The sequence below is a fragment of the Mycena indigotica genome (genome assembly GCF_014461135.1).
Source record: "Mycena indigotica strain 171206Taipei chromosome Unknown Mind.scaff0002, whole genome shotgun sequence".
In the NCBI taxonomy this organism is placed as follows: Eukaryota; Fungi; Basidiomycota; class Agaricomycetes; order Agaricales; family Mycenaceae; genus Mycena; species Mycena indigotica.
The window spans coordinates 1,681,386-1,694,683 of NW_023503001.1; the positions used below are offsets into that span (position 1 = coordinate 1,681,386).

General features: G+C 53.1%; 6 protein-coding genes across 6 annotated transcripts; 2 read left to right on the forward strand and 4 right to left on the reverse strand.

Moving 5' to 3' along the window:
- Nucleotides 1-3: 3 nt before the first annotated feature.
- MIND_00194400 (uncharacterized protein) lies at nt 4-1,162 on the forward strand (the record flags this gene model as incomplete). The annotated part of the gene is made up of 3 exons (XM_037358851.1): nt 4-122; nt 187-339; nt 391-1,162. 3 exons carry the CDS (start codon nt 4-6, stop codon nt 1,160-1,162), a joined length of 1,044 nt encoding a protein of 347 aa, XP_037223946.1.
- A 1,550-nt stretch (nt 1,163-2,712) lies between these two features.
- On the forward strand, nt 2,713-3,674 carry MIND_00194600 (uncharacterized protein; the record flags this gene model as incomplete). The annotated part of the gene is made up of 2 exons (XM_037358852.1): nt 2,713-2,825; nt 2,870-3,674. 2 exons carry the CDS (start codon nt 2,713-2,715, stop codon nt 3,672-3,674), a joined length of 918 nt encoding a protein of 305 aa, XP_037223947.1.
- Nucleotides 3,675-4,147: 473 nt separating this feature from the next.
- On the reverse strand, nt 4,148-6,002 carry MIND_00194700 (uncharacterized protein; the record flags this gene model as incomplete). Its single annotated transcript, XM_037358853.1, has 9 exons — nt 4,148-4,417; nt 4,475-4,731; nt 4,786-4,843; nt 5,078-5,105; nt 5,157-5,216; nt 5,264-5,432; nt 5,480-5,631; nt 5,680-5,829; nt 5,920-6,002. 9 exons carry the CDS (start codon nt 6,000-6,002, stop codon nt 4,148-4,150), a joined length of 1,227 nt encoding a protein of 408 aa, XP_037223948.1.
- Nucleotides 6,003-7,251: 1,249 nt separating this feature from the next.
- On the reverse strand, nt 7,252-8,205 carry MIND_00194800 (O-methyltransferase family 3 protein; the record flags this gene model as incomplete). The annotated part of the gene is made up of 4 exons (XM_037358854.1): nt 7,252-7,431; nt 7,480-7,756; nt 7,890-8,121; nt 8,175-8,205. 4 exons carry the CDS (start codon nt 8,203-8,205, stop codon nt 7,252-7,254), a joined length of 720 nt encoding a protein of 239 aa, XP_037223949.1.
- A 70-nt stretch (nt 8,206-8,275) lies between these two features.
- Nucleotides 8,276-8,608, reverse strand: MIND_00194900 (uncharacterized protein; the record flags this gene model as incomplete). Its single annotated transcript, XM_037358855.1, has 2 exons — nt 8,276-8,408; nt 8,499-8,608. The coding sequence occupies 2 exons, from the start codon at nt 8,606-8,608 to the stop codon at nt 8,276-8,278; spliced, it is 243 nt and encodes an 80-aa protein (XP_037223950.1).
- Nucleotides 8,609-8,694: 86 nt separating this feature from the next.
- Nucleotides 8,695-9,569, reverse strand: MIND_00195000 (uncharacterized protein; the record flags this gene model as incomplete). The annotated part of the gene is made up of 2 exons (XM_037358856.1): nt 8,695-9,493; nt 9,538-9,569. The coding sequence occupies 2 exons, from the start codon at nt 9,567-9,569 to the stop codon at nt 8,695-8,697; spliced, it is 831 nt and encodes a 276-aa protein (XP_037223951.1).
- Nucleotides 9,570-13,298: the final 3,729 nt, after the last annotated feature.

A 13,298-nucleotide genomic window follows, 5' to 3' on the forward strand; every position in this document is an offset into this window, starting at 1 on the left:
AACATGCCTGGCGCTTCCTTGCCTCCCTCTATACCGCCCAACCTCTACTCCCTGGTTGAGCGACTCGTCTCGTGCTTTGTGGCGGAAGAAACCAGGATGCTGAAGATGAGCGGAGAAAAAAGGTTGATGTCACAACGTTTTGGCACATTTGACTTAAGTAACCTCGTTTGCTAATGCAATCTACAGACACAATCGCCAGACCTTGCTCCTCGCCGCCAGCTCAATTCTTGACCCTCGACTGCCACCCGAGCTTGAGAGAGAAATCTTCGAAACTGCAGCCCTCCTCCACCACAAGTCCATCCCGCTCATGCTGCGTGTGGCTCGTCGTGTCCTGACATGGTGACTACTTGAATGATCATCTGCAAAGGTCTGAGAGCTGAAAGTCTTCAGGATAGAGCCGTTCCTCTACCGGAATCTCGAGCTGGGCATGTCTTCCTCCAACGATGAACCCGAAGCCCAGCGACTACAGACGGTGTTGGCGAAGACAGATGAATTCCTCTACCATGCCGTCCGCTATCTTATTCTCGGCCCATCCTTTGTGTATCATCTACTCACGATAGGTGAAAACCACAGAGAAAAGCTGGCCAGTATGCGCAACGTAGTCTACGTCGCGATTGCAGGGAAAACCGACGCGTCGGAGGCGACGACAGCTGCAGCGAGGGGATACCTATTTTCAGTTTTGGAAAATATGCCGCTTCTCCGCCTCGCCTGCTATGCGGAGGACATCATGAGCGGCGCGGCGCTCAACAAATACGATTCTAGGACGCTTTCTGCCCTGCCCATCTTCCGCCGCCTCACTCATTTCGACGTCTTCGACGAAGGCCAATCGGTGAACTATTCGGCTATCCGCACCGTTCTCATGCAGCTCCCCGCACTCACCCATCTCGCGCTATCCCACGACAACGCCCAATTCGCGCAGCAATGGCGCGTCCGGGACCTACTCGCTGGCTGCCCCAAACTGCAGGTTCTCGTGTGTCTTAGAAACCCCGACCGTCGTTTCCTCGAGCGAGATCTGGCCCGTTTTGTCGCCATCGATATTCGCCTTGTGCCATTGATTTACAATCGATGGTTTGAGGGCGCTACTCAAAGCTTGGATGGTCAGAACTACTGGGACAGGGCGGAAGAACTCGTTGCCCAGAGGCGGGCGCAAGCTCACTGGTAGAAGGACGATGTAAGTGGTACTCAGGTACTTACTTCTCCGGTCGGCTTTTCGAAAACTTGAAGCAGCGCTACTGGCCAACAAAGGACACTCAGTAACTGGATCCAAGCAGAAATTCCTTTCAGGCTCCTCGACTATTTATTCCGAGTCGTGTTTTATCTGTCTACTGGACACCACCATCGCGAAATAAGGATTTGCGCTACTTGCTGCACAATTCTTCATATATCAAGTGTTCCATTATTTAATGCCCAGTCGTCCTGTACATCATTATTTGTTTTCTGAAATTGCTCATGACGAGAATTCGCAAATGCCCAATTCAACTCACTTAATCTATTGGCAACCAACTCCTCTGCCTCCGTCCACATATTTCGCCCGCCTCGCGCATTCCGCTCCCAATCAGCCCAAAACTCGTCGTATGCATGGTCCACCAAAGAGAGTACGATCCTGGGGTCCAGTTCCTCCGGGATCTCTGGCATAATCTCGCCCCCAGGCTCGTGATATTCCACCAGGAGGACGAGTTGAATGCGGGAGTGTACCTCGTCGTCTATCCCCAGAAGGCGATCCTGGACAGTTTTGCAGGCGGAGAGTTTGGACACAGGCAGTCGGATATGCGTGAGCGCAGGCAGAAGCCGCAGCCCGTCACATACTCTGAGACAATCGAGAAGAGCGTCGTCTGCGCCGTCGCCATCGTCAATGCCATCGTGCAGGCTGATATGAGTGACGCGGGCAAACGCCGGATGGAGGCCGTCTATGGGGTTTCCCGGCCCGAAGAGCGCACCCAGGTCGACTGTGAGGTGGCGGACCCGCAGCGGTGACAGCAGCTCGAGTATCTCAGGCGTATTGAAGTTGAAGGTGGTCCCGAAAGAGTCGATGTTGGTGCAGACTTTGAGTACTGCGCTGACGTCCGCCAGTGTCCACTGCGCGCTGTTTGACTCCACGAGAAGATGCTTCACATGCTGCCTGAAGTAGGACGAGGGTTTTGACCGGAGGTTTTCCATGAACGCTGAAGCAGCGCGCTTGTTGTTGAGACGCACGACCCAGAAACGGAGAGGCGCGACCCTATTGAGAAGTTAGAACGTCAGCGTAGTCCTCTTGCGCCTTTGCTGGGAGGATCTGACCACACGTCCACGTAGCGGGAAACAAGTCGGAGAGCAGGGATAGTTGTGCTGTCTGAGCGTGCGGCTAGCTCAAAGATCTCTCGTTCCAGTTCAAGAGGCAGTGATCCAAGGGAAGAAGTGATATGAGAATCCATGTCTTGTAGTGGGTACTAGATGGAGGTCAGGTGTCGGTAAGCCTTCAGACTTCAAGTCTTCACAGGAAAACATAAGCATCCACAACCACTGGATTTGGGGTACTCAAGTACTCGCGGAAACCTATGAGTGGAAGCAGAGTGAAAAGGGCTGGATGTGACATCATCCTGTGACACTGTGACTCGGACTGATCTCTCGATCAAACTTTCAACAAACTTTCACCAGCATCTCTAAGTCAATACTGACAGCAACTGTGTCGTGGCTACCTACTATCCACAGGCAACCTTCCCAGCCTCCGGACTTATGGACGCGCGACTCCCACCCGAACTCGAAAGGGAAATTTTCGAGACGACTGCGCTCGTTCATCGCGCGTCGATCCCTGCCATGCTGCTCGTCGCTCGTCGTGTTCTCGTCTGGTAAGCTTCCCTGAACCTCATGAAGAGCGCTGAAGACCCGGCAGGATCGAGCCTTTCCTCTACTACAGTCTGAAGATAGGAATTCCCAAGCCTGCCCGGGCTGGTGTTGAAGATAGCGCCGCCGAGTCCGGCTCTCTGCATGCAGCGTTAGCAAAAACCGACGTGTTCCTCCGCGACAGCGTCCGCCATCTCGTTCTGGGCTCGCAGTTCGCACAACAGCTAGCGCAGATGCCGGATGCCGAGAAAACCAAGCTGAGCAGCATGACCAACGTGGAGTTTCTGGCCATTGCCGGCGTCAGCGAGGACCACGCCGCCGAATTCCTGCAGCTAATCTCTGCCATGCCAGTTCGGCGCCTCGCCTGCTATGTGGAGGATATCATCGGCCGGTCCGGCCTGGTCCGCGGTGACCCTCAAACCATAGCCGCCATCCCCATCTTCCGCCGAGTCACCCATTTCGATGTCTTTGACGATGACTCGAGATTCGCCGAGGCCGTCTTCGCCGTCCTCGCGCATCTCCCCGCGCTGACCCACCTTGCGATTTCGTCTGAGCACGTCGACGAGGACGACCCGCAGAGCACGGACAATATCAAGGCATTCCTTGCAGAGTGCCCGGCGCTGCAGATACTGGTGTGCCTGTCGCCGACAGGGATCCTGGGTGCCAACATAGAGCCGGTAGCCATGGACGAGGAGATTGACATCCGTTTCGTATCGCGTGGCTATACGGAGTGGTACGAAGGTGTCTCATATGACACGATAACTTTCTGGGACAAAGCGGAGGCAGTTGTTGCCCGTAGACGAGCCCTAGCTGCTAGTAAGACGCCGGATAATAATGTCATCTCTGGTGTTTGAACTGCGGTGACTGCTGCTCATGAGACCGATTGAAACAATAACATTACTAGTATTATAATGGAACGGTCAGTCAGTCAGTACAGATAAACCAACATTCAATTGGTAACGAAGTGGTATGTATAACGATAAGTAGTCGTTAACAGTTGTGGCAATGCGACGAACAAGTAGTACAAATGAGAGTATATATAATGAGGATTATCCTCGGACGAGTGAGTATGGGACGCCGCAGTATACGGCGTCACAGAAGACAATCCGCAGAAAGTATTCCAAATGCCAACGATGGGAGAGATAGGAATGAAGGCTGTCGCCGACTGTAAGAGCAGCCAAGACCGCGGGTCCGGTCCCCTCGGAAGACTGGTAAAGTCTATCCAGCATGGGGCTGGCGTGAATATCCACAAAGGCAGACCGGAAGATAGCCCATCCGTGGCCAGATTCCGGCATATAAGCAAGAACCACCTCGCCCCCAGAAAGCGCTACGGCAAGGCACTGGTCAACTGATGGTGCTCGCGCTCCCGACTGCGCCGCGCATGGACCGCGGCTCCGAACTGATTTCTCCGCCCGGCAACGCCGACATGCGCCGCGTCGGGGTACTCGTCTCGCGAGATATCGCTGACGCTGAGATCGTCCGAGGCGCGCCGGACGGTCCGCGTGACCCGCACTCCGATCTCGTTGGACGAGCCGTGGGCCCGCGCGGGCGGCGAGACGGGCACTTTGAATGCGGGCCGGTAGGCGGAGGCTGGGGTCTGGACAGGACATGAGCAACCAGATAATGGGAGCTTGATGACCAGAAAGAAACTTACCGTCATATTGACATCCCCATATCCTGTCGAGACAACTCCGTAGGCGTAAGAAGTGGTACCGGTGCTGTATGCTCCGTATCCACCGACCGGCGAAGTTACACCGACGCTACCGCTAGCCGCGCTTCCGCTGTTCCCGCCCACGATAGGCCACATGCTCGCGTGGAGAGTATTATTGCTCTCCTTGTCCCCAGCGAAGAAGTGCATGTTGCGCAGCTCTTGCCGCGTGTTGAGCGATACGAGAAGGGAGTTGGCATACACTAGTTGGCAAGGTAAGTTCGATAATTCGATAATCAAAGTTTGACCACACGTACGTTTCCCGATGACAAAGTGCAAGCCCATGAAAATCAAGTTGGTCGGCATCGTAAGCCACTGCGAACAAAATCATGCGTCAGCTCCCGGTACAGACATCCACTCGGGTGAGTCCATCATAGCGCCCATGTCGACTGTCACATTTGCCAGCTGTCTGGCGAGGACACAGGAAGCAATTTGCTATGCATACAGCATTGCTGCCGCGTCTCCGAAATAGGAACGGACGGTGGCAGACACGAGATGGATCGCGGCCCGAGGAGACAACAAGGAGACAGTGGAAAAACAAACACGCACGCATATCAGGGAGGCCGTCGCGGCGAGACTAAGGTAGACAGATGAGATGTTATCAACTAGAAGCAGACAACCGACATACCAGGTGATCAGTCCATTCTCCAGCGTGTAAAACATCATCGTTCGAACAACACGGTTTATTCTAGGCCGATAAATGAGCCGAGTTAGGCAACGCAAGGAATGACGCACAACGTGCTGCTCGTTCTTCTGCCCATGCTCCGCAGATAATAGCACAGCAGCGCCGTGATAAGGACGTCGACAGACGCGGAGAGCGTTAGCCCGGTGGTGAAGACCCAGCCGGGAAAGTGTTTGTTGAAGTTGGAGTAGTTGGGGCGCCTGATCATCTCAGACGTCGAGACTATTTGCGTTGGTCAGAGTCTGGACGCGCCGCAGCAAGACACGCACCTGATGCAGCCAACAGCCTCCCAAATGCCAGCACCACAATCGGGGCGGTTATCCACCAGTTCCGTCCGCTCGAGGTCCATATCTTGTGCGCATAATACCAGTGCACGATAAGTGTCTGCGCGGCAGTAACCACTACGCTGAGTGCTACCGACCTAGAAAACAGTCAATTCCTCTCGCAGAACGGCATACGCGCGGCGCACCAGGGAATGTGGTCGATTCTCCCTCGGTCGCCGAAGAAGGTGATGAGGTAGTTAAAGAGCGCGGCGACGATGAATACAGAGTGGAGGAGGTCGAGAATCCACACGACGAGCACCATGACCTTGCGGGAGGCGGATGTCGGAGGGGTAGAGCTTGTAGAAGATGATGGATTGGACGGCGAGGACACCGCTCAGCCTATGGCTACGTCAGCACAGAAACAATAATAGAGGAAAGCGACGCACATAAGGCCCACGCAGCCGCCGACGAGCAGCGCACCCAGTGTGGTCGCGATATGGGCATCCGGGTCCGAGCTCGGGTCCGCCATCCACAGCGGGACGGCCGCTGCTGAAGGTACCGCGCCTGGCAACGCGGAGGGCAGAGAAAGCGAGTGGGGAGAAGAAAAGAGAAAGGAGAGGTCCGTTCTCCCACCGCTGGCATCTTGAAGTACAGTCCTGGGTATGTGACGAGGCGCGGTGCTAATCCAGGGCAGGCATCAGCGTCTGAGAAGTGAAAAAAGGATAAAAATCGGCAGCCAATCAGGACGCCAAAAAGACCACGAGCGGGGCGGAGCTGTCATCCGGTATGCCGTACCGCCGCAATGCCGAGGCAGCCGAGCGCTGATCCCGAGGACCATATTGTACAGATCTTCTGTCAGCAATTAAGTTCGACAGTTGACAATGAAAGACGATGGAGTGCCTCCGCGAAATATATCTGGCGACATCTGAATCATATGCGGGGCAAGCAGTGTAGCCCGTTGGTAGCCCATCCCCTAGTTGAAATTCTTTGGTCGCTCTGACTCTTCCGCATTCACACTGTGCGTATTTTAGGCGTATTTCCACCAGTCGCCTTCCCGCGGCTGAGCTCACGTGAAATGAAAAATGAAGCGGTGTTCGTCGCTGCTTGTTCGTCTCCGTGGAAACCAAGCCGACGATGCATCTTCTATTTTGAGATTGCTCGAAGCACAGAATTGAGGAACGCGATAAGCGCATTGTCGCGGGAGTGAAGTCATCGTTGCATAGAATGCCATGCAAAACATATGACTTGACTTGGACGTGAAGCCTCTGCGCGCAACAAGCACTTACTTGGCCGCTGATCAGACGTTGATGGGATCTAAGCGCGAACGGCACAGAGCCGGGTTTCAGAATGGACGGAGATCTACGGCCATCACGAAGAAGATGTGGGGATGTCGGGGAGACGCTATAAACCAGGATGCTCGAGACGACACGCGGTTTACGAGTGGTTATGAAGATCTCTCAGTTGAGCCATGTCCTTCAGGAGCTGCGCAGAGCTCAACCGCCGCGGCGGAATCGTTTGATGACACAACTTTGATCTTACAAACCGACTTCTAGCCCTATCTCTACTCCATCCCATTTGAAATTCGACGGAAGAATCACGTCCGAGGGCTGAGCACTCCGAGAAAACTCTCACGCTGCTTAGCTCCAGAGTTGGAAGGATATGTGGGTCATCTGGGGGATCCTATCCCGAGCCTGGGCTTGCATCGGTTGCATGCACGAAGCTCACGATCGTCCGGGCCGGCGGCGTTCAAGTGCCTGAAGTTCGATCGAATCGCGCCATCATTTCCTGATAGCATACAAGAACCCGTCGTATCCCTTGTCGCCAACCGTCCCGGTGGTCGTCGCGTCAACCTCGTCATCACCCTTGAGGCCGGCAAGCAGGGTGCGAACGCCCTCCACGTTTGCGTCGCTGTATTCCGGGTCCGCGACGCGTCCATAGCGGACAACATTGTCCACAATCTGGGATGAATGCTAGCAAATATAAATTGACTGGGGCCGTGAACTCACGATGACTCCACCGGTTCTCACGAGCCGCTTCGCCTGCTTGAAGTAGTCTAGGTTGCCCTGCTTGTCGGCATCGATGAAGACGAAGTCGAACGGTACGGGCTCCGACGAGAGATGCAGGAGCGAATCGAGCGCCGGCCCGAGGATCAGCTCGACCTTGTCCGCAACATCCGCATGCGCGAGGTTCTCAGTGGCGACCGCGGCATGGTGCGCGTTGATTTCGAGGGTGATGATCTTGCCATCGGGCGGGAGCGCACGGGCGAGCCAAACAGTGGAGTACCTGGCAAGTGAATATCAGCACAGTTGTCCAAGCCTCCGCGGACTTGGACCTGAACATCAATAATGCAGATCACGATGAGGGATATCGATGATTTCGATAGTTTAGCAAAGGGTGAAGAGAGAAAGAACCTCACCCGCCAAGCGTGCCGACCTCGAGCACACGCTTCGCATTGATACTCCTCGCGAGCAGATTCAACAGCTTCCCCTGCGCGGCGCTCACGGCAATGTCGGGTAAGCCTTTCTCCTTGCTATTCTTCACGATCCAGTCAAGGACAGCATCGGGCTCGTGGAGGAAGGAATTGTGGTACGCGTCGGATCGCGTCCAGTCCTCCTCATTGGTGGGCTTTGACGCCTGTCGGGATTGGACTGGTGTCGACATGAGTGATTCGCGGCTTGACGTCACACCCGGCCCGGCGGACCGATGATAAGCCCCGGGCCGGACCTTTGCATCAGGGTCGGATTCATTGATTTGCTGGAGTACAACGCGGATAGTACATCCCGTGAATCTGTAGCACCTCGCTCAACGCTCTACGCGGTGGCCGGGCATAGTTCTGCGCAACGCGCTCTCGATCGGGATACCGGCGACCAGCTCGTCGTCGGTCGGGGGTGTGCAAATGGCAGCGTATAACGGCGTCGTACTTCGGAATTCTGAGCTATTGGTGAAGTTATGGAGGTCACCTACGCGATATCGAGTCCATGATATCGCGTGCCCGAAAAGCAATTGATATCACCGCGCCGCGCACTCAGGCTTGAGGGCCTGCATGGAATTAAGTGGGGACACCGGAGCGGGGTTCTGCACCCAGGCAAGCAGCTGCTCATTAGATACAATCCAGACTACCTCCTCGTCAGCCATCGTGATCTTTCCAAAGGAGTTATAACTGTTCACATAACAAATTATTAGCAATTGGTGTCACCACTCTAAGAAGCAGTCACCGCAGCTCAAACACCAGAGATGACATTATTATGCAGCGACTCCCTAGCAGCTTGGGCTCGTCTACGGGCAACAACTGCCTCTGCTCTGTCCCAGAAAGTGACCGTGTCATAAGAGACACCTTCGTCCCATTCCGTATAGCCACACGATACGAAACGGATGTCAATCTCCTCGTCCATGGCTACCGGCTCTATGTTGTCACCGAGGACCCCTGTCGGCGAGAGGCACACCATTATCTGCAGCGCCGGGCACCCTGCGAGGAACGCCTTGATATTGTCCATGCTCTGCGGGTCGTCCTCGTCGACGTGCTCATACGAAATCGCAAGGTGGGTCAGCGCGGGGAGATGCGCGAGCACGGCGAACATGTACGAAGTAGATTCTGAATCGTCGTCAAAGACATCGAAATGGGTGACTCGGCGGAAGATGGGGCTGGCGGCTATCGTTTGAGGGTCATCGTTGACCAGGCTGGACAGGCCGATGATGCCTTCCAAATTGCAGGCGAGGCGTCGGACGGGCATCGCGGAGATCAGCTGCAAGACGTGGTCGTCGGTTATGCCAGCAAAGGCCAAAAACACGACGTTGGTCATGTTGCCCAGCTTCTTTTTGTCGGCATCCGTCATCTGCGCGAGCTGCAGCGCGAACTGCAAGCCCAGGACGAGATGACGGACGGGGTTGCAGAGTAACACGTCGGTCTTTGCTAGCGCTGCATGCACTAGCAGAGACCTGGACTCGGCGGCACTATCTTCAACACCAGCCGCGGGCCCGGGAATTCCTATCTTCAGACTGTAGTAGAGGAAAGGCTCGATCCTGCAGGGTCTTCAGCGCTCTTCGTAAGTTTTAGCGAAGCTTACCAGACGAGAACACGACGGGCGACGCGCAGCATAGCAGGGATTGACGCGCGATGAAGGAGCGCAGTCGCACCTAATCTGCCCACTGATCTCCTCTAATTAGAGAGGGAAGGGGGGGGGTCTAGCCTCTAACTAGAGGGGTTTATTGCGATTGCCTATGATTCCTTAGAATTCCTTATAGATGTTAGTGGACAACGGTGTTTTAGAGGTGAGTTAGTGGACTGTAGGCTCATTGAGCATTGGGGAGCGTGACTGATGACAGGATGTGATCGTTGTCTGACACGCGTCGGTCACCGTCGTCCATAGTCGCATCACATCCCATCAAATGGTTGATTATTGCTGACCTCGATGTGCCCGCTTGTGCCGCTCACTGTCCCGCCATGATGGCGCATCAAAAAACGAAAGTTGCTCTGTTTGCCTTGAAATTCACATGGGTAGAAGTGCCAGGTCAATAGGTGCCATGGTTGTTGAGATATAGGCAGTTTGATTTGGTGATGAGACATTTGTCCACTAACTTACAACCCCAGGAAGTGGGTAACCACTTGCATTTAACTGAACAGGAGCATTATGTGCATGAGCTGTAACAGATATTATATATGAATTATGTTATGACACCTCCCTCTTCCCTCTCTAATTAGAGGAGATCAGTGGGCAGATTAGGTGCACCCTGCTGACGATCTGTAGGAGGGGAGTTGGGCTACATGGTTCATGTGGTATGTTGTGTCTTACTGTACTGCAGTATCCCAACTGAGTAGATGTCCACTAACTTCCCTAGGCTGGAAGTTAGTGGACATCACCCATATACAACATCATCAGTGTGACTGATATACCCTCTTATATGCTTCAGACGGTATCTACGGTGGAGTATTGGCAGGTACCATCCCTCATCATACTGTGGTATCCCAACTGAGGAGATGTCCACTAACTTCCCTAGGCTGGGAGTTAGTGGACATCACCCAATATACAACATCATCAGTGTGACTGATATACCCTCTTATATGCTTCAGACGGTATCTACGGTAAGGTATTGGCAGGTACTGTGTCTTACCGTAATGCAGTATCCCAACTAAGTCGATGTCCACTAACTTCCCCTGGCTGGAAGTTAGTGGACACCACCCAATATACAACATCATCAGTGTGGCCAGTATACCCTCTTATATGCTTCATATGGTATCTACGGTGAAGTATTGACAGGTATCATCCCTCACCATACTGTGGTATCCCAACTGAGGAGATGTCCACTAACTTCCCTAGGCTGGGAGTTAGTGGACATCACCAATATACAACATCATCAGTGTGGCCAGTATACCCTTTTATATGCTTCATATGGTATCTACGGTGAAGTATTGGCAGGTACTGTGTCTTACCGTAATGCAGTATCCCAACTAAGTCGATGTCCACTAACTTCCCTAGGCTGGGAGTTAGTGGACATCACCCAATATACAACATCATCACTGTGGCCAGTATACCCTTTTATATGCTTCAGACGGTATCTACGGTGAAGTATTGACAGGTACCATCCCTCACCCTACTGTGGTATCCCAACTTAGGAGATGTCCACTAACTTCCCTAGGCTGGGAGTTAGTGGACATCACCTCTATTCAATACTGTCAGTGTGGCCAGTATACCCTTTTATATGCTTCATATGGTATCTACGGTGAAGTATTGGCAGGTACTGTGTCTTACCGTAATGCAGTATCCCAACTAAGTCGATGTCCACTAACTTCCCGAGGCTGGAAGTTAGTGGACATCACCCAATATACAACTGAGCAGATGTCCACTAACTTCCCGGGGCTGGGAGTTAGTGGACCTTATCTCACTTGTGCTTACTATCCATGATGTTAGTGGACAATATCTCTCTACAACTTATTCTACATCTTTATCCTCTGCTACCCTTAGCAGTGCCTCAAATCTGTCCGTGGCCTCCCCCTCATCATCACTCTCATCATTAACTTCCTCTGCATCTCCATCATCACCTCCATTGGTCACCCTTTCCTCTCTTGCAGACTCTGCCAATGCCCTGTCTATATCCTGCTCCCTCTCTGGACCACTATCTTCTTCCACCACCGACCTTCGAATTGGACAAACTCCGATCCCGGGCTCAATTGAACCAGTAAACCCTGGCAGTTTACTCAACTTGAGCAGTCTTTGCTGGTGAATGCCATAGAATCTTCCCTGTAGCATCCGATACTTTGTAACCTGTAGGGCTCTTGCCAAATTTCCTTCCTTCTTCAGCCGTTCTTCATGGTGCCGGAGGAATTCCTTCTCCTCCTTCATCCAGGTTACAAACCGCTTGATCTCAGTGTCCAGCCTCCTTCGCTCTTCTTCTGCCCTGTCCAGTTTAAAGTTGAGGTCCATTGCCGTTCGAGCTCCAGGCTGAGCCCATGGTGCCTCACGAATATCTTCTCGTGCAAGCCGTAGGAGGTCGAAATCATCTAGCATCTCCATGTCGAATATTTCCAGCCATGTAAGCATTGGCCGGTCTCCCAGGTCCTGGGCAGCTGAATTGTAGGCTTCTAGAGCCCTTCGAAGCGTCTGCGATCCAGCTTGTATTGCCTGTGCAATATGCCGACGCATTTTATAACCTGTGATATAGGGTCATTAATGGAGACTTCTGACACCCGACCACTTACCAGTCTCCACCATATTTGCCTTCGATAGTTGCAGAATCCGGGACACAATTAATGCCTGCAGTCTATCCAAAGACTTTCGGTACTGATGCTCCCGAACAAGCTCCTCTATCTCCAACCACTGCACGGTGCCTGGCATCCATCGTTCACCAGCCCCAATGTCCAACCTCCGCTCTAAATCCTCCACAGATATGATGCATCTTTCCTGCCGGTCTAGTGCACGTCGACGGTCGGCTTCGTTCCTTCGGAGCCGCTTCATCACTCCCTCATAGTCGGGATCATTGACGGACGGCATGAGCACAATGTCAGCACCCATAATTTCCTTGACCTTGTCGCTTTCAATGCCTTAGTTCAATTCTTGCTTAACCAGTAATCACTCACTCGGCATCATTCATATCCACCAACCTTCTCCACAGCTCCATCTTCAATGTCTCTTCAGGTGGCTCCTTTGACAGGGATTCAAGCGCCCTGGTCTCGTCCGATAGCCACTCTGAGAATATATGTCGGTCTGAAGGATTCAGACCCAGCACCTCCATTGCCTCTCGGAGTTGGCTTTTCATTGAAAGAATCGACAGCGCAGCTCGATACTTGCTATCAATCAGGGATGCTATAACACAGACTGTCAGAATTGTTAATCAAAACTTAGCTGACGTACTGATATTTGCCAAGGCATCGAAGTTATCTGCATGTGCGAAGTATTCCACAATATCCTGTTGACGATGGAATGAGGAAGCATGACGTGTGGTCCCCGCTAGAGCATTAGACTTCGAAAAAATGCTCTCTGCATTTTCTGAGCCCTCAAGACCGCTCCCACGGGTATAAATGGGCATCTTGAGTAATTGACATAGTCGCTTGTGCCCTGTCCCATGGAATGCCCCAACAACCGCCTCAAACCCATGAAGTTGAGCAACAGGGCCACAGAGGGGGTGTGTATAGACCCATTGCTCGAACTTGCAGCCAATGTCATAGCCCAGACGGAACTTGCCGAGAATAGACAGTAGATGATAGGTTGCCGCTAAGCCGTATTTAGCTCTGAAGGGAGTTAGTGGACCAGTGGTGAAGAGCACAAATAACGGACAGCTCGCCGCTTCGTATCATATCGCAGATTGAATGGCACAGGCAGTGCCGACAAAA